This window comes from Sitophilus oryzae, unplaced genomic scaffold, assembly GCF_002938485.1.
Source record: "Sitophilus oryzae breed Bouriz unplaced genomic scaffold, Soryzae_2.0 scaffold_41_pilon_pilon, whole genome shotgun sequence".
Classification (NCBI taxonomy): Eukaryota; Metazoa; Arthropoda; class Insecta; order Coleoptera; family Curculionidae; genus Sitophilus; species Sitophilus oryzae.
This window is the reverse complement of record NW_022146996.1, coordinates 572,653-597,814: the sequence shown is the minus strand read 5'-3', so window position 1 is coordinate 597,814 and position 25,162 is coordinate 572,653. Positions and strand designations below refer to the sequence as shown.

The 25,162-nt window shown below is 34.6% G+C and overlaps 1 protein-coding gene across 1 annotated transcript in view; it reads right to left on the bottom strand.

The window, feature by feature from the left end:
- Positions 1-21,387: 21,387 nt before the first annotated feature.
- LOC115885696 overlaps positions 21,388-25,162 on the bottom strand; it is a 6,580-nt gene continuing 2,805 nt past the window's right edge. Inside the window, exons 3-5 of the mRNA XM_030904680.1 lie at positions 24,661-24,816; positions 22,986-23,195; positions 21,388-21,465 (exon numbers count right to left, since the gene is read on the bottom strand). Coding sequence (XP_030760540.1) covers positions 21,388-21,465; positions 22,986-23,195; positions 24,661-24,816 — 444 coding nt within the window. The remainder of the gene's footprint in view (positions 21,466-22,985; positions 23,196-24,660; positions 24,817-25,162) is intronic.

Sequence of the window (25,162 nt, the reverse complement as noted above, 5' to 3'; positions counted from 1 at the left end):
GATAATTTTGATTCGAAATATCTCGAGAACCATTACTCGTAGCCATTGTTACCAAGAGACATTTTCACGTAGAAAACGTCGTAAATGTATACTAATTTACTCAGTAGTTTTATACAGGTACAGACAAGAAGTCGTTACTCTTCAAAACAGTTAAAACGCATGTGGGTGACGCCACCTACAAGTAAAAGTCATATTGACATCAAAATCAAATGTCAAAAAACTCCTAGACACTAATTTTCAACCAAATATTGACGTTACTTCAGAAATGTTTTCGAAAAAATTTACACCCGGTATCTCCAAAACTAAGCATTTTAGGACATACATTTATACGAATTTTTTACTTATTTTTATCTGCAGAATATGCTGGTCAAGTTTCCGGAACACAATTAGGACCACCCTGTGTAATATGTCATTGACGCCCATCCAGTTTCTGAAACAGCTTCTTTGTTTCTTTCCCAAATAAATATGCCAAAGCTTCTGTTTTCCTTTAATCAAAGTATACGTTTGCAAAACAAATGAACTGGCGCATTAGTTGACACCGGAGTAGGCTTTTAAATAAACTCCGGGCACACCCTTCCTCTAAGTAATAGGAAGCAGATTTTCAGACTACATTCACTTTACCCCCTTCCGTCCGCGTCATCCGGAATAACTGTCAGGAAGTATATTAATGATTGCGCTCAATTATCAATTTTCCAAGTTTGACTTGTGAGCCGGTTTGAGAGTCGGTCGGTCGACGCGCCATTAGAACGCGGATGGTGGGGGTTAAGGGGCGCCGGGGAGGGAGGAGGTTAGAAGTGCTTCCTCTACTAATGGCGTTTGTTTGTAAGATTGATGATCAGATTACACGCGAATCCGTTAGCTGCAAAGCGACGCCGGCTATCTCGCCGATTGTCTACGGAAATACGGCAATAGCGACTCGGTAGGTGTCGGAGGTAGTCGGGAGAATCGTCGCTTCACAGTTAAACAGGGTGGAGAAGAATGGAGGTTAGTTTGTACTATGGAACAGATTAACCTTTAAGAGCTAACGGGCTGAAATGAAACATAACTGCTAACGTGTTACACTATGTTAATACAAATGAAATTAAATAATGAAAATAAAACATTTAGCCAAAATCAAGGATTGTTCTATAGACTACTAGACAAGTCTAACGAAGAAATACCTAAAAAACTCCCTGAAAAGAACGAGCTACTTCAATATTGGAAAAACATCTGGTCAGTATCCACACAACATGAACAACAAGCCCAGTGGATAAAGCAAGAGCAAACCAAATTAGATAATCTTACAGAAATGCAAAAAATTATTTAATTAAGATCAACGAAGAGGATGTAAAGGAGGCTTGTAATAGAACATCTAATTGGAAAGCGCCAGGACACGAAAAGATTCAAAACTACTGGTGGAAAAACTTCGGTGCTATACACAAATTACTTGCTAAACAATTCCAGGAAATTATTGAAAACCCAGAGATTATGCCAAAGTTTTTATCAGAGGGTATAACTACTATGATCTACAAAAATGGTGAACCCAATGCACCGCAGAACTACCGACCAGTTACATGCCTTCCAACCCTGTACAAGCTTTTTACGTCAATCATAACAAACAAGATTAGTAATCATATCACCAAGAATAACTTACTAGCTGTCGAACAAAATGGGTGCAAGAAAAAATCACAGGGAACAAAAGAACTGCTAGTCATCGACTCTATAATTACCAATCTAGCAAGAACAAAACAAAAGAAATATCTCAGTAGCTTGGGTGGATTATCGCAAAGCATTTGATTCGGTTCCTCATTCATGGCTTGAAGCAATTTTACATTTATACAAGATTGACCCATATACTATTAGATTACTCAGGCATGTAATGACCTCATGGAAAACAAAACTCCAAATAGGAAATTCTAATAACGGATACATCACAAATGAAGTAGAAATCAAGCGAGGAATCTTTCAAGGCGATAGTTTGAGTCCATTGTGGTTCTGCCTAGCCTTAAATCCCTTAAGTAACTTACTAAACTGCAACCCATATGGATACCGAATCGCTGGAACACAAGGTGAAAAGCTGTCACATTTGTTCTATATGGATGACCTCAAGTTATACGCCAGTAATAGTGAACAACTTAAAAGCGAACTTGAAATAGTTAAAAATTTTAGTAAGACTATAAAAATGGAATTCGGTCTAGAAAAATGTGCAGTTCTTAATGTAAAAAAGGGCAAGGTAGACAACAAAGGGGGAACATTACTATCCGATGGAACAACGATTGAGCATCTGAAAGAAGAAGAAAGTTATAAATATCTAGGATTCAAGCAAACCCTAAATATTAAAACAGCAGAGATGAAAGATTACCTTAAAGCTAGACTTAAACAAAGACTCAAAGCAATATTAAGTACACAACTTAATGGAAGGAATACCATAACAGCGATTAACTGCTGGGTTTTACCCATTATAACTGCATCCTTTGGAGTTCTCAAGTGGTCAAAAACAGATATGCAAACACTCGATCGCCTAATACGTACCACACTTACTGATTACCGAAGTCATCATCCAAAATCGTCGACATCGAGACTATATATATCTAGAAATCAAGGGGGTAGAGGTCTACTTAACTTAGAAGACGCGTACGAAGTACAAATAAATAAACTAAGGCGGCACTTTAAAAAGCACCAACATTCCTTGTATCGGTGTATATCTCAAGTTGACAAACACTTTACAGCATTAAACTTATCGGAACCATCTGAAGACGATATCTCAACCAATGTAAATAAAAGACATGTTGACGAATAGCGATCTAAAGTATTGCACGGCAGATTTCATGCAGCTCTGACAGGAGATCAGGTAGATCATAAAAACACCGGAAAATATATGGCGAAGGGAATACTAGACCGCGAGACAGAAGGGTTTATTCATGCTATCCAGGACCAAGTAATTCCTACTCGGAACTATTCTAAACATATATTGAAACAAAACGTAACATCCGAATTGTGTCGAGTGTGTAATAAACAAATAAAGACAATACAACATATAAGTAGTGGCTGCAGCAGTATAGCTCCCAGGGAGTATCTGGACAGACATAACGATATAGCAAAACTAATTCACAGTGAAATATGCCACCTGAAAAAACTGAGTTCATCAACAACCCCTTATTACAAATATACTCCTCAGGCAGTCGTTGAAAATGACAACTGGAAAATATACTGGGACACATCAATAATAACCGACAAAGAAATAACACACAACAAACCTGACATACTTTTTATTGATAAAAACAAAATAGCACAACTGATAGATATAGCTGTACCACTTGATGATAATCTGGGAAAAACATATGCAGAAAAAATTAATAAGTATCAAGACCTAAGCTACGAATTAAAACGCGTGTACAAACTGAAGAAAGTTCAAATATTACCGCTCATCATATCGTGCAACGGACTCATTGAAAGAAGATTCATGAACAACTTACAAACGCTGAATCTAAAGAACTCATTAGCAGGAATTGCACAAAAGGCAGCTATTCTGGGCACCTGTCATATAATTAGAAGATATTTAGTAAAGGATTAATAACCTTGGTCGATAAAACCCGGTTATACTCCTTAATACCAACCGCAAAAAGCGAGAGATTTAAAAAAAATTCACAGATTTTGCAACATGCGCAACCATCATAGGCGTATTGAAAATACCAGACACAAAAGTCGGCGATGGTCAGCAATCACCTGTTTTTTACATTTTATTGTTGTGACGTCATTTGGAAGAGCTCAATAGAAATATAAAAGAACTAGCTTGTTTGGAAAGCAATTTGACATTCGTGACGTCAGCACTCCGGCAGTCTAACGTATCGCTAATTGCCATTCGCAAATATATTCCAGATATGAATAGTGAACCAGTGAACAGTTCGCAACGTTAAATAATTTTGATATTTGATTTTTATCGTGATGGCTTTTTATAAAAGTCAAGAATTTAGTAAGAAAAATATTAATGATGGAGATGAACGTGTACGGATTCATGAATGGTCACGATCACGGTCACGACACTATAGAAATGTGAGGTATGTATGTATATATACTGTATACATAGAATTAATGGCATTAATTTGTACAGCACCTCAAACCCACAGTTTCATTATGGAGCCAGATTAAACCAATCAGAATGAGTATTATGTTACCAAGTAAAGAAGCCCGAATATTGGTTAAACGTAGGGTTACCCACGTAGGAGCCCGAAATATGCAAAAAAGGTCACTTTAGGTTAAGTTTTAGGCCCATATTTTTATTAATGCAAAACCAACTAAAACCTAATTCTAATCTAACCTAAACTCACTCTCTCTTTTGCACATTTCGGGCTATTACCTGGATATTTCTAAGTTTAACCAATATTCGAACTTACGGTGTAAATTTATGGACGGTCCATAAATTTAAATTCGCCGTACAAAAAATAAGTAATAATTACTGTAGATAAAAATAAATTAAAATATAGTTCCAATGGATAATTTAGTTTGTGCAGCTTCTTTTCATCATACCTAGTAAAAACCCGTCACAACCACTATTCATAGTATGTATACCTATGTATTTTTAAACATCATTATGAGATTTAAGTCATAGGTGCCCATAATATGAGTAGCGGTATTGACAGTTTTTTGTTATGATGAAAATGTTGTGTGGTATGAAAAAGCAACAAAATATATTATCGATTGCAGCAACTATACCTAGTTTACATTCAGTATGTCCAATTAATATAGAACATTATAGCTATGCATGATTTTAAAAATTTGCTACTATTATATTTTGATAGTTGAGATTTTGAAATTATTTGTTAGCTTCTTAAACAAAACAGACCCATTTTTTTTTTAGAATGAGTGGGAGGGGGGTTAATCACTTCGACCTTACAGATCCATTGTGTCCCCCTTTCTTGAATCATAACTCATCATACAGTCCCAGGGCTTTGACAAAAGCCAGTATCTGGGACGGTTTTATAGAGGGTAGTTCTCCATCTCCAATATCAGTCGTACCAAAATTCATGGCACGAATGGTTGTCGTCCGGCGCACTCAGTGATGAGGTGTACTGGTGTTTCACCATCTTCCCCACAGAATCTGCATTCGCCGTTTCTTCTTAGTTTCAATCTACTGAGGTGTTCATTGAGGAGACAGTGTCCTGTTAAACCCCGTGACAATCCGAAGATTGTTCTTACTCAGACCCAGGAAGATCTGTGATTTTTCTTGATCATAAGCCCTCAGAAACTTCTTGAGTGTCCTAGACCATTGCAAGATTTCCATTCTAGGTTGTGGATGGAATCTTTCCAAGTTCTTGAGTTCCGCCTTGAGTTGGTTACCACTGGAAAGCAGAACGGTTCTGGTCCAGTTAGTGGAGTGTTCGCCCTTTCTTCTAGCTAGATTATTTGCTTTTTTCATTGCCTTCTATCCCTGGTGAGCAGGCACCCAGTGTAGGAGGACTTTGTTTTCTTTGCCTAATTTATTCAGCTTCTCTATGCATTCTTTGACCAATTTCGAATTGATTGATACTGAGTTGATCGCCTTTAATGCTGCTTGACCATCAGATAAGATGGCTATTTCTTTGCTTCCGATAGTTCCTATCTAAGATAAGTTGTACGCATCTCCTCGATAGCGTAGATTTCTGCCTGTAGGATACTAGGTAAGTGCCCATTGGTTCGAGTAATTAGCTCTCGGCCCAAACACCTGATCCCTGTTCCCGTATTGGTTTTGGAAGCATCAGTATACCAAGTTATGGTGTATTCTTTTTTAACTGCTGGGCAAGCGTTTCGCTCTTCCAATCCTTCTTATTGCTCAATACTCACATAGACATGTTTGTCAAAGTTGTACGTTCTGGCATATCGTCCACTGGGAGTTGCAGAAGTGGTATTTCCTTTTGAGGGTGTTCCAAGCCCCTGATCTGACAATTCTCCCAGTACTAATTCCGTTAGTGACCATTCTAATCATTGTCGCATTGGCATATCTACCAATGACAATGTGCAGTGGTGTTAGATCTAGAATGTCCTCCATTGCTGCTGTTGGACAGGTTCTCATGGCTCCTGTGATGCAAACACATGCTAGTCTCTGGACTTTTGTATAGGTTTAGCCTTGCCGTCCGTTGCTCTAGTTTTGTGTACCAGGCAACTGCTCCATAGCAATCATGGGGTCTTACTATCATGGTATACATCCAGCGCAAAATGTTAGGAGCAGCCCCATTTATTTCCGGCCAGTCTTCTGCATATCATGAGAGCCTTTATGGCTTTGCTGGTAGTGTTCTTAATATGCCTGTTCACAGGAGTTTACTGTCCAGGTTATTCCCAGGTATTTAACTTCCTGGGTTGGCAGTATTTCCTTTCCATCTAGTTGGATTCTTTTCAAGTTTTTCAGACTTCGCCTTCTGGTGAATGCAAACAGACCCATAATAATTCAAATCTTTATCATCCAAGACTTCCAAGAATTATAAAGTAATCTCACGTCAAAATTTTTTAAAATTATTGCATGCCTTAAATGTTTGCAAAGTTAACAAAAATATGTCTTTGATTACCTGCAATTAATATATTTGGTCCAATTTATCAGTTCTGCATCATATCCGAAATTCAGATTGTGTGTGACACAACGAAGAGTCAACGTGCAACGTGAACGACAAGAAAATGGCAAGTAAAAAATTGTAATGTCTTAATTACTAATTACACAGTCGTTCTCTTGAGTCTCTCCTGCCTAAAAATCTATATTGCCTTCCCTAAGATTTAAAAATATAAATGATTGAAACTCATACAAGTTTACCACAATTTAAACTTAAGATAATTATTTAATTATTACGAAGTTACTAAATATTAATTATTTCTACTTAATCATTTAATAATTCTGATAAAAACACGCTTGATTATTTATTTTAGAAATAATACGGGCTATAATCATTAATATGACTATATTAACAATACTTAAATCAAAATTTATTTGAAGGAATGCTACTGTATTACAATAATTGTAAAACAAGTATGTAATAATAACTCGGAATAATTACTTAAAACTACTCATCTTGTTATAGATGTCATGCGTCTGGTCTCTATTATTTTATTAGCCGTTTAGCTATAGTTTGATTTCAGTATAATGCAGATTTATAAATTGCAGATTTTATTAGCTGACATTTGTGTTTTTTATTGGAATTATTATTTTTAGCATATTTGGTATACTCTATGAAGTTATTTTTAAGTGCTCCTGTTCATTTTTTCAATTATTAAAGTGCGTTTTAGATACAATTAAAATTGATTAATTGGTGTATAGTATTTGTATTAAGGGTTTGTTTATTTTTATGAAATGATTTTTTTCCTATTAAAATAAACATAGCTTACTAAATCACTAGCTAGCCATTTTTAAATACAGGATGTTAATTAAGTATCTGGCCAAACTTCAGGAGGTGATTATTTGAGTGTTTTTAAGGTAAAAAGTTCATATAAACATGTGTCCGGAAATGTATAATTTTAAAGATACAAGGGTGTCAAGGTGTTTTCTAAATAGACCTTTTTTTATTAATATCTCAAAGATCCGTTAGCCGATTTTGTTGAAATTTCGCCGTGTTGTGAAATTTAATAAGTTAGCACTAATTAAATGATAATTATTATTTACAACAATATTTAAACGATAAAAACTTATCCCAATAAATATTTAGCACCGCCTTGAATTAATTTGGTTTACGTTGGCGGTGGAAACCATGCTTTTCTTTGTCCTAAGTTGTTAATTAAAAAATAATTATCATATAAAAAAATATAGGTCCTAATAGCCTAAATTTTATCGAAATATATCAGCAGATCCGATGAGAACCGAATTATTATATGTTTTGGAACTTAATGATTTAATTAATTATTCCCTTTAATGCATCGATTGTGCGCATTATCCTACGCGCCAAGAAAAAATATTGCATTAGTGTAAATTTATTATTTATGTTATTCCGCTCTTTCACGTATAATTTGCCCCCTGCTTCTCATACGGAAAGACTTAGATTAAAATGGCCCAACTGTACTTAACAACCCATGTCTTGACGCATATTCTTTTTTATAATAATATCGGCTTTCCCAGACTAAACATCCATATCCATAAATAGTTGACCCACTAATTAATAAGACCTCATTTCGGCCCTCGGATGGCCTTGCTCTATTCAGCTATCGAGTTACGTGTTGACAAGTTGATTAGGCAGGTTATTGAACTCCATGTCGCCTCTAGCATGTCGTTTTTTCAAAGATGGGTCCCATATAAACGCGGCCAGAAGTATTTTCAATACTAAAAAAAAAAAAATGTTAATACGATGTTAATAACATTGCAATCAAGAGGGGAATTTTTCAGGAGACTCCCTATCACCTTTGTTGTTATTCTGCGTAGCTCTCTCATACCCCTTACTAACTTACTGAAAAAAGAAAACCTTGGTATCAAATAGATTGCAATGTTAAGATAAACCACCTATTATATCTAGATGACTTGAAACTATTTACAAAAACAGAAAAGGAAATGGAACAAATGCTCAAAATTGTCAAAACATTCAGCCAAGACATCAATATGGAGTTTGGTTTTGACAAGTGCGCCACTTCATGAAGGGGAAGTTGACATAAAGTAAGAACATAAAAGTAGAATCGAACATAGAACTTGAAATAACAAATTTGGATCCAGAAGAAACCTACAAATACTTAGGCTTAGAAGAAGGAGACGGAATCGACAACAAGAGTATGAAGAATAAATTAAGGAAACAATATTATAGGAGAATCAGAAAAGTGCTTGACACAGAATTATGTGCAAAAAACAAAATTAAATCTATAAACACAATAGCAATTCCAGTAATGACTTACAGTTTTGGTTTAGTGGAATGGCCAAAAGAAGAGATAAAGAAAATTGACAGAAAGACTAGAAAACTACTTACCTCAGGGAAAATTCACCACCCAAAAGACAATGTTGATAGGATCTATATGAGAAGACTAGATGGAGGATGAGGTTTGCTAGAGCTTGAGGAAGCATTTGAAACTGCAATCATGGGCTGAGTGAGTACATAAAAGAGGAAAAAGATGAATTAGTAAAGATTATCAAGAAGCAAGACGAAGCAAGAGCAAAATACTCAATTACGAAGGAAGCAGCACGAATCAGAATGAAATATGACACAAATGAAGAAACATCCAGGAACATGAAATTGAAAATAAGAGAAGAAATAGAAAAGCGAAGAATAGAAAGATTAAAAACCACTATACGGACAGTTTATGAGACATTTAGATAAGAACTTCGTCAATAAAAAGAGTAGCATACAATGGTTAAATGGTGCAGGAATATAAAGTGTTATATATTTTCGAGAAGCCCATGCCAAGCTGAATAAGAAAATTTAAAAATATACAGGGGGTTCTATTTAAAAAAAAAACATAAGTATAGTTAATATCTCATAAAATATTTTTTTCGAAAAAAGTCTGACTACGCCACTGCATTCTACACAGAAAAGTGCCTTTAGAATGTATAATTCATTTTTCCGTGGTTGCTGAAATAAACAAACTATCGAACATCTTCAAAAAGTACAAAATTTGAGAATCCCCCTGTAGCTTCGAAACCGATCAAGATAGCCACGATCCGTTGGCGCCATTGTAATTTTTTCAAAAAAAGAACCCGAGGCTGCAGTATCAAAATTTGAATATTTCTCACGGTTTCCTAGATACCCTATAGAAACAACCAAAATGGTCCACCCTGTACACTAAGACGTGACTGACATGTCGTCTCATATCTCAGCTACTGACATAACTCCGCATTTAGTCAATTTATCAGAAGAGAATAAAATTAAAAAAATACCTTTATAAAACTTGTAATTTTTGTGAGATATGTCGAATCCAAATACTACCACTGCCTTGATACCCATGGTACAAAAGAATACAAGGTATGATCGATAGCGGCTCCAATTTCGTTCAGTTTGCGCATATCACCTGTGACCGTCATATGCCATACAAAAATATCCATATTGTTCAATTGCCACTAATAAAAAAAGACTTAAAATAGGGAAGAATTAGGACATAACCACAAAAAAAAAGTTGTGTCAAATCATCAAGCTTGACATTTGAAAAGTTATGACACACTTATTATGTGTCATTTGTTCAACAATTTGAATTTTGCGCGCGGAGCTTGCCGACCAATGGTGCCGTTCATCACCTGTGACGTAGTGATCAACCTGCGCAATATCATGCCTTGTTTTCTTTGTATCATGCTTGATACCTTGATAGATACCGTTACTGCACTTCGTGAGATAAAAGGTATGCCTGTAGGGCAGTATCAAGTGACGCAACTTATTTTTTTCTATTTTTCCGGTTTATGTCCATTACACCTTTATGTGAGATAAAGTGGACGACGTGCAAATGAGCCTTCAGTTATAAATAAAAGTTCTACATCACAAAATCGTCTAATAATTACATAATAAAAAGAACCAATATGTGACAGTTAAATAACAATATTAATAAGGTTGTAAACAGATATTTCTAGTATTTATTGTGGATATCGTACAATAATCTATTTCTTTTTTTATTACTAACGGGAAGGTTGATGTACCTTTAATATCAAGTTTACAAGGGTTAATACGTAGCCATTACCGTTCATTAGTATAGCTGATTGTCGTCTACACGCAATATATAGATCACAGTTTGATTAAACTGCGTCCTTGTACAACTTTCATAGCGAGTATTCAGTGAACAGAACTTAATTCGGTTAAAGAGTAATTTTTTATTCATTTGTAAGTTTTTTACATGATTATAGAAACTGGAAAAAAACTACATACCTATTCACAGAGACAAAGTATAGATATTGCTGAGTTTTTTGGAGAAAACTGATTTTTATGAAAATCAATTTTCTCCAAACAACAACAACAACAACAACAACGCTACAACTTATTTTTTTTTTAAATACGGACCTGTCTTTTATATTTCGGATTTTGAAAGAGCTCGGTTTCCTGAGTACAATGATATGCCCTCGGATATGCCACACTTAACATTTTTTTTTGTTTTGACTTTTTCCGATAAGGGCTAAATTGCTATAGTTTTCTTTTAAAATGTTAATTTTTTATTACGTTGCATGTCTGATAAGCTTATAGAGTTTGTGTGTACAACAATAAAACATTATTTTTTCCGAAATATAGCATAGGTGTATTCCATTTTTTTGATATCAGTCCATGAATATGGTATTATTAGAATATGTATGTATATCCAAACAACTGTAGAAAGTAGATAAGTAAAGCAGATTTTACATTGATTTCATATAGAAAAAAAATAAATGTCTAGAAAATATGTTTTTAGGCTGAATTTTGCTAATGAAACACGATTTCACAAGCTGTTTCTTTAATGTATCTTTTGCTATGCTCTCCTGACCAAAGTGCGGGCTGTCTGACTGCCGGTAGACTACTGCGCATCACATCCGTACAGGGTATCCCATTTTCGTGTAGTTTATAGGATTTCCCGTTTAAGTAGAGATACAATAATGCGATTTTCACATTACTTTGCTACGTTTTTATAAAAGTAAATATCCTAAACTTATGTTTGTCCTAGCCTCCTTAGTTCCTGAAATACAGGACAAATTTGTGATGCGCAGTAGCGAACAGATGTTGAATACAGATATGATGCTCAGTAGTGAACGCAACGTCTACCAGCACCCAGACGGTCCGCTCTCTGTTCAGGAGAGCATAGCAAAAGATAAATTAAAGAACCAGCTTTCTTAAAATTCACTCTCGAAAACGTTGCTAGCTCTTAGACTACAAGTAGAACAGCGAAATCGTTATGGAAATTAGAAAATAAAATGACAGCAATCACAAGCAAATCGTACATCCGATGAACGGAGACAAGAAAATGCAATAAATTTAAAAACTGTGTAAGAAGTCTTTGAATTTAACTAATAAAAATCATATCGTATCGTCGGATAACGGATGCATGAAAATCAAGCTTTAACCGATTTTGTCACTTAGATATAAATCTAAAAAGTAGTAAAAGTACAAAATAGACCACTCCACAAGCCTAAAGAATAGCATACAAATGTATTAAGTCAATCAGTGTATTCGTTCAAAAACTCCTCATAATTTATTTTGAAGTTGACTTCATATCACCCCCACATAAAATCGGAATATATAATACCCTTTTCAAGTCTCCGGCTACTAAACGCAGCGAAAACAAACAGTAATTTGTTAAAATTAGACACTTTAAGATACGAACGGCCGTTTTGGGATAGCTCATTTAAATAAAGTTTTGAGCAAGGGTTCAAGGAAACCAACGTCGCGTCGTCTCGCGTAGAACGGATATTTACAGCTGCAAAACAATACACTTTTGATTTCTAACCAAAATTTTTCTTGACGGGTGATAATAAAAGGCCAAAATGACATTCCTCCAAATTTTGAAGTATAATCAGTGGAAAAGTCAAAAGTACTTTGCCTTTTTCCACTAACTGAAAATTACTACCACTAATTATGGCGTTCTGAATGCTTACATTAAAATTAAGTGAACAAACCTCTACGGCTAATTGAAACTACTAATTTATTCCACTGATTTCGAGGTTCTGAATGAAGCACTATGCTGAAAGTATACACTCGCCGAAGCGACCCGAGGCGCAACAAAAAATTAACGATATACATGCGGTTATTGGTTAGGACCGTCCTTTTTTTCGCGTCTCGAGATGCCTCGGCGAGTGTGTACTTCCAGCATAAGAAAATCTACAAAATAAAAGTGTTGCTACACGTTGCTACCTCTTGTACTATTATATTTTTTATTAAAGCTAGATTAAATTTGTGTCAAAACATTTGTGTCAAAACAATTTGGGACAAATTTGTGATGCGCAGTAGTGAACAGATGTTGAATACAGATATAATGCGCAGTAGAGAACGCAACGTCTACCGGCAGCCAGACGGTCCGCACTCTGTTCAGGAGAGCGTAGTAAACGATATATTAAAGAACCAGCTCTCTTAAAATTCTCTCTCAAAAACGTTGCTACCTCTTAGACTACAAGTAGAACAGCGAAATCGTTATAGAAATGAAAATATAAGATGACACCGATCACAAGCAAATCGTACATCCGATGAACGGAAGCATGAAAATGCAATAAATTTAAAAATTGCGTAATTTTCTAACCAATCGAAGTCTTTAAATTCAACCAAAAAAAGTAATATCGTATCATCGTATCGTCGGATCAAATTAGGCAGAGAAAATAAAGTCCTCCTACTCTGGGTGCCTGCTCACCAAGGGATAGAAGGCAATGATAAAGTAAATGATCTAGCTAGAAAAGGAGCGAACACTCCACTAACTGGACCAGAACCGTTCTGTTTTCCAAACGGGAATCAACTAAAAGCAGAACTGAAAAATCTGGAAGACTCCATCCGTAACTTGGAATGGGTGTCCTCCAACGGTCTAAGACACTCGAAAAAGTTCCTCAGAACTTACGACCGAGAAAAATCAAAGGTTTTTCTTGATTTAAGTAAAAACAATCTTCGGATTGTCACGGGGTTTCTAACAGGACACTGTCTCCTCAACGAACACGTCAGTAGGCTGAAACTGAGAAACAACGGTGAATGCAGATTTTGTGGGGAAAATGAGGAAACGCCAGAACACCTTATCACTGAGTGCGCCGAGACGACGACCATTAGTGCCATGAACCTTGGTACGTCTGATGTCGAGGATGGAGAGCTGGCCTCTGTGGAGCCGTCTATACTGGCTTTTGTTAAAGCCCTGAGACTGTATGATGAGTTATAACTCGTTATAACTCAAGAAAGGGGAACACACAATAGATCTATAAGATCGCGGTGATTAACTCCCCTCCTAAACATTCTACATTTTACATCGTCGCGGATAACGGATGCATCAAAATCAAGCTTTCGGCGGTAGGTTGTTAGGTGTAAAAGTACTAAATAGACCACTCCGCAAGCCTAAGGAATAACATTCAAATGTATTAAGCCAATCAGTGTATTCATTCAAAAACTCCTCATAATTTATTTTGAAGTTGACTTCATATCACCCCCACATAAAATCGGAATATATAATACCCTTTTCAAGTCTCCGGATACTAAACGCAGCGAAAACAAACAGTAATTTGTTAAAATTAGACACATAAAGATACGAACGGCCGTTTTGGGATAGCTCATATAAATAAAGTTTTGAGCAAGGGTTCAAGGAAACCAACGTCGCGTCGTCTCGCGTAGAACGGATATTTTCAGCTGATTTTCCGAGCATGTGTTAGAGATTTACATACTGAATATATTTTACGCACGATATTTCTTTCAAGTAAAACAATGTAAAAGGGATTCTCACGGTCTCTACACGAATCGGACAGTCAACAATCAATATATAGATGCAGTATTTTATATTATATTATTTATTTTATTATTTTTTATTACATGTAATTTCAAGTCCTGTTATAAAAAAATTATATGTGCACTATGTGCACATATTTGATGTGGAACTTCTTATTAACAGCTATTAAAATGAACGATTTGAAGGTTATGTTTGAAGACAAATCATCACCTATGGAACACTAGTATGGTGGGAAGAGAGAACCAGACCAACTACGGTCACTCGAGGATATTGCCAATGATAGAGAAAATCATGGCCAACACGAGTCCATATCTGCTAGACCAGAAAACGGACTATATGCTCATCAAATATGATTTTGAGAAAAGATAAGGATTCGCATCCCGACAAGAGAAGAATGGGAAAGCAAACGAGTAATGAACACTCTTTAAGGCTATCGGATGGCTGTAATGTTCTACAAGCATACAGTTTACGCTATAAAGGAAGCGGCCAGGTGTATATGGGAGAAAATCGCTAATAGACCTATAGGAGATATCGTGATATACTCTGACAGCTTGGGCGCTTTAAGAAGCATCGCCATGCATTCAGTGAGATCTAAAACTGTGATGGATTACCGAGAAGCACTGTCCTGGCTGCGTCAAGGCGGGGCTACTTTGTGCTGGGTGCCAGTCCACAGCAATGTCGTGGGCAACCAAGAAACGGACAGACTCGCCAAAGAAGGGGCCTGGGAAGAGACCGTTGCAGATGACCCACCACTTATGACAATCAACACACTGAAGGAAACTATAGAAACTACAATCAAGGTCAAGCAGCAAGAGACGTGGCAACACCGTGAGGACTGCGTTACAGATCGAAGACTGTAACCACACTGGTCAAAGGTCAAGTATTTAATATTTTATAACTCTTAAAATTATATCTATTTACAATCTTCCTATTGTAAAATTTTTACATATACGCCTTTTTTGTGTTCTGCAATTGTCTATGTATGTTCTATTTGTAATTTTAATAAAGCGTTATTTGTTTGTTGTTGTTGTTTAATTGCTAATACATCGATTAATTTCAAAGTATATATTTGTAATACACAATATATATTAAACCATGATAAAGAGCAACCTCCTGTATGGAGCAGAAACATGGAGAATAACTGAGAGATACAAGAAGAGGATAGAGGCCGTAGAAATGGATGTCATTCGAAGATCAATGGGAATTTCAAGACAACAACGAATAAGAAATAATACCATAAAACAACAAATGGGGGGTATAGAAGGTACGATAACACAGAATATAGAGAAAAAGCAGCTGATCTGGTACGGACATGAAGAGCGATAGAGGACACTAGATTGCCCAAGAAAATAATCAATTGACAGCCAAAGGGCAGGAAAACAGGAGAGACCAAAACTGGAATTCTCTTATTTTTTTCTCAATTTTTTACCGAGATTTAATAATACGCAATATTGTCACTGTTATTTAATTATACAGGGTGGTCCGAACTGTATTCCGGAAACTTCAACAGCATATTCTGCACAATATAAGTACAATAAATAATACAAATAAGTAATGAAGTTCGTATAAATGTATGTCCTAAAATGCTTATAGTTTCGGAGATACAGGGTGTAGGAGTTTCATTTTTATTTTGATTTTGTCCAAATAATTTATAAGTAAAGTTACTGAAGTAACGTTAATATTTGGATTAAAATTGGTGTCTGGGTGTTTTTTGGCATGAGAAATTTTATTTTGATGTCAATGTGACTCCTACTTATAGAGGGCGCCACCTACATATTTTTTAACTCGTTTGAAGAGCAATAACTTTTTAGTCTAAACCTTTAACTACAGAGTAAAAACTATACATTTATGACGTTTTTTACGTAAAACAGGTCTCTTGGTACGAAAAGTTATTACTCTTCAAAACAGTTAAAACACATGTAGGTGGCGCCACATACAAATAGGGCATCACAATATTGACATCACAATTTCTTATGTCAAGAAACTCCAAAAAAACAATTTTCATCCAAATATTGACGTTACTTCAAGGATTATTTGGAAAAAACCGAACTAAAAATTAGATTTCTACAACCTGTATCTCTGAAACTAAGCATTTTAGGACATTCATTTAGACGAACTTTTTTACTTATTTTTATCTGCACAATATGCTCCGAATTCTCTGAAATACGGTTCGGACCACCCTGTATATTTAATTTTTGATACCAATATCCATCCAGATTTATTACTTCTAAAGGAAACCATCGTTCATGATGTCGATTCCGTCTCGAAAGCATGTATGCATGGATAACAATATATTCCGTCCTAATCATTTTATTAAAAAATTATTGTTGAAAATTTTCTCTCATAATAAAAAAAGATAAAATGTTCGGCAAACCCAAAAAACAATATTGTTTGTCTACAAAATAATTAAAAAAAAAACTGAAAATTCGTTATTTCTTCACAGTCAAGTATATCAAACAAATCCTTTTATAACTGCAATAAGTCAGATGTGTTCGAACCAAACTACAATTCTTACAAAAAATATATTGAAATCGAGCAAAGGGTTCTTGAAGAAAATGATTAAACTTATTTTGTCTGTTCTTCTAATTGTGCTGATGCCGGTGTGTTTATACCTTTGTATTATTCTAGAAACCTTGACAGAAAAGCCTTTCGTACCGTTCCTAGTGCCTTATATGTCTTTACGGTCTTTTTTCCTTTGATTTAATATTCACTTTCCCATACTCATAAAAGCTACACATTTATTTACTGCCCACGACACGTCTACCGACGAATGCTAACTAAATACTTATTGCAAGGTCTGCAAATGGGCATTAATCATTCTAAAGGCAATTATTCAATTAAATGTCGTACGCCAACATTATAGAATATAAGAAATTTTAATTTAAGAAGCATAGTTCCAATATGAACGCTTTCAAATTTGAAATTAATATTCAAATTTCAGTGATATCGAACATCAAGTATATAGATCAACAACAGAACCGTTATGGCAATATATCTGACAAAATTTTATTACAGTCGATAAAAAAGTCTCGTAAAAGTATCAAGGTAAATGATAACATCAGAACCGTCTCCATTTATCTTCGGCTAAACCATTAAGACCAAAATGAATTGATTTTTAAATAGTTAATTAACTAATAATGTGGACCACACGCATTCAACTAGGCAGTAACAGGCTGTAGAGGCTTAGATGCATCGGTAACATTTAGTTTTCCTCAGAGAGAATTTAGATTAATCCAAATAATTTTAGTAAAAACGGTAAAAAAATTTGAGTAATGTCTATACTTTTTATGGGGGTTTCATTTCTTGAAAATAATTCTGTTTTTTGCCACTGGAAACTGGAAGAATATCTACAAAATAAAAAAAAAATATTTTTGCAAACACCACACGAAAACCAGTTCGTCACTGATTCTCTATTAGCAAAACAAATTTGCCTAATCAACAAAAAATGCTAAAGTTTCAGGAGATATTTCAAGAGGTACACTCGTCGTAAGAAGCAAACAAACGTAAATAATTAATTAATTAAAAAAAAAAGAATTAAAATAATCGAAATACAACTATTCAAGAACATTTTAGATTTTAGTATCTAATAGAATATATAATATATGTTTAATTGTTTTGGTTAGAAATGAAGAGAGAGAGAGAGAGAGAGAGAGAGAGAGAGAGAGAGAGAGGCGATATACCTATAACTCCAAGCAATCAAAACACAGAAACCGAGAATATATTGCTGAATGGGGATGTATCCAAAATAAATTTCTCCTCTTTACCTTCCTCTTTTTCTATCGACGTAAAATTATTACTTTAAGAATATCGTCCATTTTCAAAGCGTTCTGTTGTTAAACTACGTATTTTTGCTGAAAACACGTTAAAAAAAATGTTATCAACAAACGTCGGATGCGTTTGGTGTGAAAGCAGTGGACTGTAGTGATTTGACTGGACTAGACTCAATCTGACGCGACTAGACTGGACTGTGTTGGTGCGAAATGGCCCTTATAGAACTGTACAGTACGTCTATAGTAGCTATAGTACGTCTATAGTAGCTCTATAGTAGTACGTCTAGTAGTACGTCCTACAGTACGTCTATAGTAGCTATAGTAGCTACGGGGCATCCGTAGGGAGGAGAATATATTCTCTGTTAGGGTAAAAATATAGTAGAGCGACGAGGCAGAGGCACAGCGACGAGGTAAACGTCGCGACTTGAATTTGATCGTGTATTGTAATGGAGGCAAACACAGTAAAGAGATTGCCGAAGCGTCAAGCGACGAGACAAGCGAGGAGATGCGCGTCAAGATAAAAATATGATTCCTTGTCGCGTTGACGCTGGAATGCATGTGGCCTTTTTTCAGTTGACTGGTATCATTAAGTAGGAGTACTGCTGGTATAGAGACAACATTTATCGTTCGCAATGGCTATGAATAATATAATAGCATCCGTATTCAACAGGCGTGCTTTATGGAATGCATCTCATCCAGACCACAGAAACCGCTATGCATTAGACGAACTTTGGGCAGAAGTGGCTAGAGAATGTGGAATAACAGGTAGCACTGTCGGAGAACATTCTACATACTGGTTTGAATTTGGAAAGTCGAGCATCGCGTCGCTTATCTTATCTCTTACCTCGTCGCTGTGCCACTAGACTCGTCGCTCCACTATGTTTTTACCCTTAGTCGATAATTCATGGGCGTACCATAAGTATTTTAGATAACATTAGTGAAACATAATCTTTATAAAAATTAAAATATTAAGAAGAAAAAGAATAAAAAAATTAATAAAATCACGCAAATATTTTACCGACAACTACTGCACTGTTTTCTCCAGCTTCTCTGCAACCGTTTAAGCGATGTTTCTCTTAAAAAATTAGACGACGCGTCCCTATCAATAAAAATTCGACAAATTTGCAAGTAGCCAATGAAATGTGTGAGTGGAATGTTTTGCGGTGACAACCTAAACATATAATATACTTTAAAATTAAAAACTAACAAATTAATAATATACAGAAAGTTTAAGATTTTTGGTTTCACCTCATTAACTAAATGTTATGAGGTTATTAATTTGAAATATGAATCCATATAATGTTCATATAATGTTATTTTACCAGAACGTCAAAACGTTAGAACGTTAAAAAGTAGTGTTCTTGAATAGTTTTAAATAGATTTTTCCTTTATTGTTCCTTTTTTTGCATCTGTCAACGGGAGAAGATATACTTCCTACGATGGTCTCCATTTAAATTCAACGCAGTGGTATTAACAGAAAATAGTTTTTATTTTGTAAATTTTCTTTCAGCGGCGAAAGACCTCGAATTCTTTTCAAGAAAGAAAAAAATTCTGGTAATTTTTTTAAATTAGATGTAAGATTGTACCTAAAATTGTAATAAATGATAACATAAAAATCTATTTTATAATTAGAATTTTGATCAAAATAAAAATACTGCCCAAAAAAAAACAAAAAAATAGATGATAATTTTAAAAATCGGAGACACTGTAAGACGAAACAGTATATAGTAGAACATTCGAAAAAAATAGGGCGGACCTAATAAGCAAAGACAAGAAAACTGTCAGAAATGTGTATGGCAATAAAATAATTTTAAAGCAGTAATATTTACGACAAATCGTTTAATTGCTACACTAGTTTTCGAAAATAATATTCCCATAACATATATGTATATGTAAAACATTTGTCTTTTTTATGATGCATTTATGTGATTGTATTTATTTTACAATAGCTATAAAATAAAATACATTAATAATAGTGCAAAACAGGCGTTCTTAAACGAGTTAATTGGTAACTAATAAAAATACATATTTATTAGTATCATTAGCAGTATAATACTTGTAACAGATTATATAAATAACCTCCTAACCTAATAGCATGGTAACGATTGCATCCATCGGCAACGGCCGGCCTGCAGCTCATTTACATAAGAAATTAATCAGTCACCAACTAACCTAAAAAAATCTTTCAGTTTCTCTCTGTTAGGCCCACTTTTGGTACTTGCGTGTTGAGATAGCGTCTACATCGGTATGTAAATATAAAAAAATAGACTAAAGGAAGATCACGGAAAATGTATATAGTATTATCTATTATACAGGGTAAGTCTTAAATAAGTGCACATATTTTTAGGGGTATTATATTTCGATCACAGAGCCTGTGAGTCGAATTTGTGAGTGAATTTTGAATTTAAAAAAAAATGTTTAGTTAAAAAACATAATATCTTGATAATATGGTAACATAGGTACTAAATTAAATTTACAAGAAAAGAAAAACAGAAAAGATCCAATGGTTCTCAAAATTTAAGCCAATTTTTTCTTGTAATTTTCAAGTTAAAATATCTTGGTTATTTTGGACTTTGGGATTTAAAAAAACAGCAAAGAGAAAATATCTTTCTTTTCTCGAGATCTATCAACCCTGAAAATGTTTGCACTTATTTAAGACTCATCCTGTGTATATTCAGCCGTATGAGATTCATATCAATAAATAAGATGGGACTGTACGTATTTCTGATGTCCAAATCTTCTAATAAAATACAAAAAAAAAGTTGGTTGCGAATGTGTCTTCAACAAAACTAAAACGAGTTTACTTATCCACGAAGTTTATAAGATCTAAGATATAAGTAATGAGCCAGTGCATAAAGGCTGGTTTTTCTTGTGTGTGAATTATTATGTAATGTTTTTAAAATTTTATTGCAAAAAAAATTAACTGTTTGAGGACTTAAGAGCTCAATTACAAATTATTTTTTACATTAAACTCCATTAAAAAGATAAATCAAACATGAAATAATAGTTATATAATACGAATATTGAAACTTAAACGTTAATATTTTACATGTCCACTATTTATCAAACTGTTTCGTATTTTACCTATATTTTTAGGAACACATCCTTACCATAGTTTACTAATCCGGTTGACATGGTTTTACAAGGCAAAAAAACAGCAAAATCTTGGAATTTCTACCATTATATTGAATGTTCTCTTACCTGATTTTGTTGATTCCTTATCGTCATCAGAATCGCTATCGATATGAGGTATGGAGCCGACAAATTCGAACATGGGACTAGTCTGGATCGAACTGTCTTTTGACGACCGGGCTGTCTGGCAGCCGGCAAAGGCACTGACAAGCGCAACTCACTATTCGTCTTCCTGTCTTTCTAGAGGTAGATATTGAAGACACTGAGGACAAGGAAAGATGAGGTCGTCTAAAGGCACCTGGAACAAAGAAGAAATTGCTTGAAAGTGGTAAACAATAATGATTTGTGACGTAAAATATCATCTTGGTATATTATCTTTCATTTAGAAAATTTGCATTTTTTCCATCAGATGTGTCACTCACCGTTATCAACTAATTTAATAATCAGTTGATGAGTTATTTATAACAACGATCAGTAATCTAATTTCTAAAACTAGTGTGCTTATATACTTGAGCAAGACATAGGAGTTGGTGCAGTGAAACGTGAAGTTGTTCACTGAGGACGCCAGTAAAGGTACCATTGCGATCAAAAAAATGTAGTACTACAAAATATGATTTAATCTGCTGGTCTATAATAAAATATTTTCTTTCAAACTGATAACTCAATGTCATCAGAATTTTTATACTTTTATTTCGCCACGTATACCTACCAATTATTACCAAATCCATGGTAGCGCCTAAAAAGTTAGGTGGCATAATTATATCATATCATATATCGGTGGCATATCGATATCCTTAGAATTATAGACCAGGAGTTCTATCTGGGATTACTAATTCTTGTACTAGTTTTCTTTTATCGCAATGGTACGTCTGATAAGTTGTTTCTATACCTATCGGAAATTTTATATTTGAGCTGCTACGTTAAGATACTATTGTGACATGATATAAAAGTTTATTTAAATTAAGTTTTTCCAATGATATCTTATGGACAACCTGCCTATGTTGTGCTGCTTAGACACATGGTACACATGGTCTACCACACCCATCTTCATCTCTTTCGGTATGTTTTTTATAGGTATATCTGACAAGTCGTATTTAGAAGATGTATTAAACGAAAGCAACAATGGAGCAGCATATAATAAGCAGTACGCAATATTATCGCTTATCGACAAAATACTAAAGAAGCAACGCGATGTTGCCTCGGATGCTACAATATCGCATTGCTTCAGTGTCCGATACAACTTAGATCTTTACCTGTCAATATTTTTATCTTTCATTGTAAATGGGTGATAATTATTGCATGTTGCTGCGTTGCTGGTTGTGTATTGCCTATTGCCTGTTACTCCAATATGCGATCCCGCTAACTTTCCAATATACAAATCCCCGCTCTCACAGGTTCCTCATAGATGCACCCTTTCTCTTTTTTTTTATCCAGTCTTGTTTTTGTTAAGACGCTTTTTAGTGTAGTTCCATACTTAAGAACAGTTTTAATGTTATACATGTTTTAATGTTATGGCATCTCTTACATATGGAATAGTCAAAAGAGACAGAGAGCATCTTCATGAACTTCCACCACTAAATCCGATTTAATCTGATTATTTATTTCAGCTTTAAGTGATTTCTGGTCACTGCATATAGTAACAAGGTTGTTGAAACTATAATAATTGATTTCTTTAAACAATAAACAACTCTACTGTAAAAACATCAAGGTTTAGATATTTCAAAAATTATGTTACTCCTATTATTATTATTTACTATGAATCGAATTATATAATCGACTAAGCAAAAATTGATAATAATCAAGGTACTTGGTACTTACCCTTTCAATGGCATGTTCCACTGATACCAGGAGGTTCTGCAGAAGCTCGGGCAGTTCGATATTGTCACAGTCGTCGGCCGAACCGACCTCTAGGTCCGCCACTGACCGCAGACTCGAACACATGATGTCATCTATGGAGTGGAGCGGATTCTGGAACTCCGCTATGGTGCGCCAGTAAAGTTGATGTTGCAGCTTCCAAATCAAAGCTACCTACAACCAAGAAGATTGAATGTTAGTCCAAATATCTGTTGAACATTTACCGGGTTATTATAACTTCGGCAGCTTCTTTTCTTCTCCAGATAAAAATAAGTAAAATCATTTTAAGACCTAAATTTATACAAACTTTTTTTATTTAATTTTATCTGCAGAATATGCTGCCGAAGTTTTCCAATTACCAGTCGGATTGCCCGGTGTTGTTTCAGGACATATAGGAAATCCCATAATCCTAATGGTGTCGTTTGATTTTCGCTCTCTATTGATTTTAGTGCAAATTTGAAATAGAACTTATTGAAGTACGAAGTATTGAAGTACGAAACTAGACTAAATCAGGCTAACTATCTTCTTTAAAACTCTTTCGCTAAGCCATTTTTTATTAAATTTAGTTATTTACCCAATTAGGTTCTTATAAAAGTACGCCGTTCTTATAAAAGTAGGCCGGGCTTTTTTTGCCATTGAAAACACTTCGACCACCAGTGATTTATTAAACCTTATGATACTGACATTCATACATTTTTGAAGCATTGAAGTCTAAAACGTTTTTTTGTGTCTAAAACGTTTTATTGAATTGAAGAGAGAGTCACTATGATTGAATGATACTATTGCGGAAATAGCTACCAACAACCAACAAATATTTTGCAAAACGACGTTTAATGTCATAAATTTTAATAAATTACTGGTGGCCCGCATGATACAAAGAAAACAAGGTATGATATCGCGCAGGTTGGTCTCTACGTCACAGGTGATATCGACACCATTGGTCGGCAACTGATGACACATAATGAATGTGAAAATAACTTTTCAAATGTCAAACTCAATGATTTGACATAACTTTTGAGGTTAGGTTAGGTCCTAATTCTTCCCAATTGTACGTATTATTTTATTAGTAGCAATTGAACAATATCGATTTTTTTGTTTGGCGTAGTTACGTCACAGATGATATGCGCAAACTGAATGAAATTGGAACCGCTATCGATTATACCTTGTTTTCTTTGTATTATGGCTGATGGGTGGCCCGAGTGTTTTTGACCTTGTACAAATTACTGATTTTAAGGACCTAATTTTAAGGAAATAATTTAAAAATGGTTTAGCAGAAGAGTTACAAAGTTGATAGGTAGTCAGATAAAAAGAAGTGATAATACCCTCAAAATTTACAAGGGATTTTCTATATCTCCTGAACCGATGCATAACCCGGTATAGGTATGTTAATTATGTTTATATGTTTGTGATACAAATCAATTGGACTATTCAAATTCACACAAAAATTCAATTATTCTATTTAAATTTTATTTGTATTAATTAAGAATTTTTTGAAACTAATTTCCCAAAACTAAGGAAATGGTAGTTTAAAATTTACTTGCATTATTTTAGAGACTCGAAGCAAAGATGATTAAGAGAAACAGAGGAAAAGATTCTACTCAATTTGCAAGTTAGCTTCATAAAAATGTCAACCTCGTACCTCAAGTCCTGGCAAACTGCGTGTCCGAACACATAGATAACATTCACGGTTCCGTAGCAGAGATGGATCCAAATGGGAAAGATGTATTACTATTCCGGAACTTCCCAGACACAGAGGCCATCCCAATGGAGAGGAACTATCACTAGATTGGTCATTCTGAAAACAAACAAAAAGTATTAGCAAAATCATTTAATTCTATCATTCAGTACTGAAACTTCAATCCGCTCTCTACACAATATTTAAAATAGTCATAATCAGATAAATTCTAAATTATGGAAATCTTCATTCAATAATTTTATACTGATTAATATATTATAAATAATATTTTACTACACGATATATTACATGCGACTAAATCCGGTTGACACTTACTGCTAAGAAATATTCCACAATGATTGAAATAGTTGGCAATAGATTATTAGGGTTATGTTTATATGTATTAGGATTACTGATTGGTTCCATACAATGACTAAAGAATATAAGGGCATGTAACGCCCATATA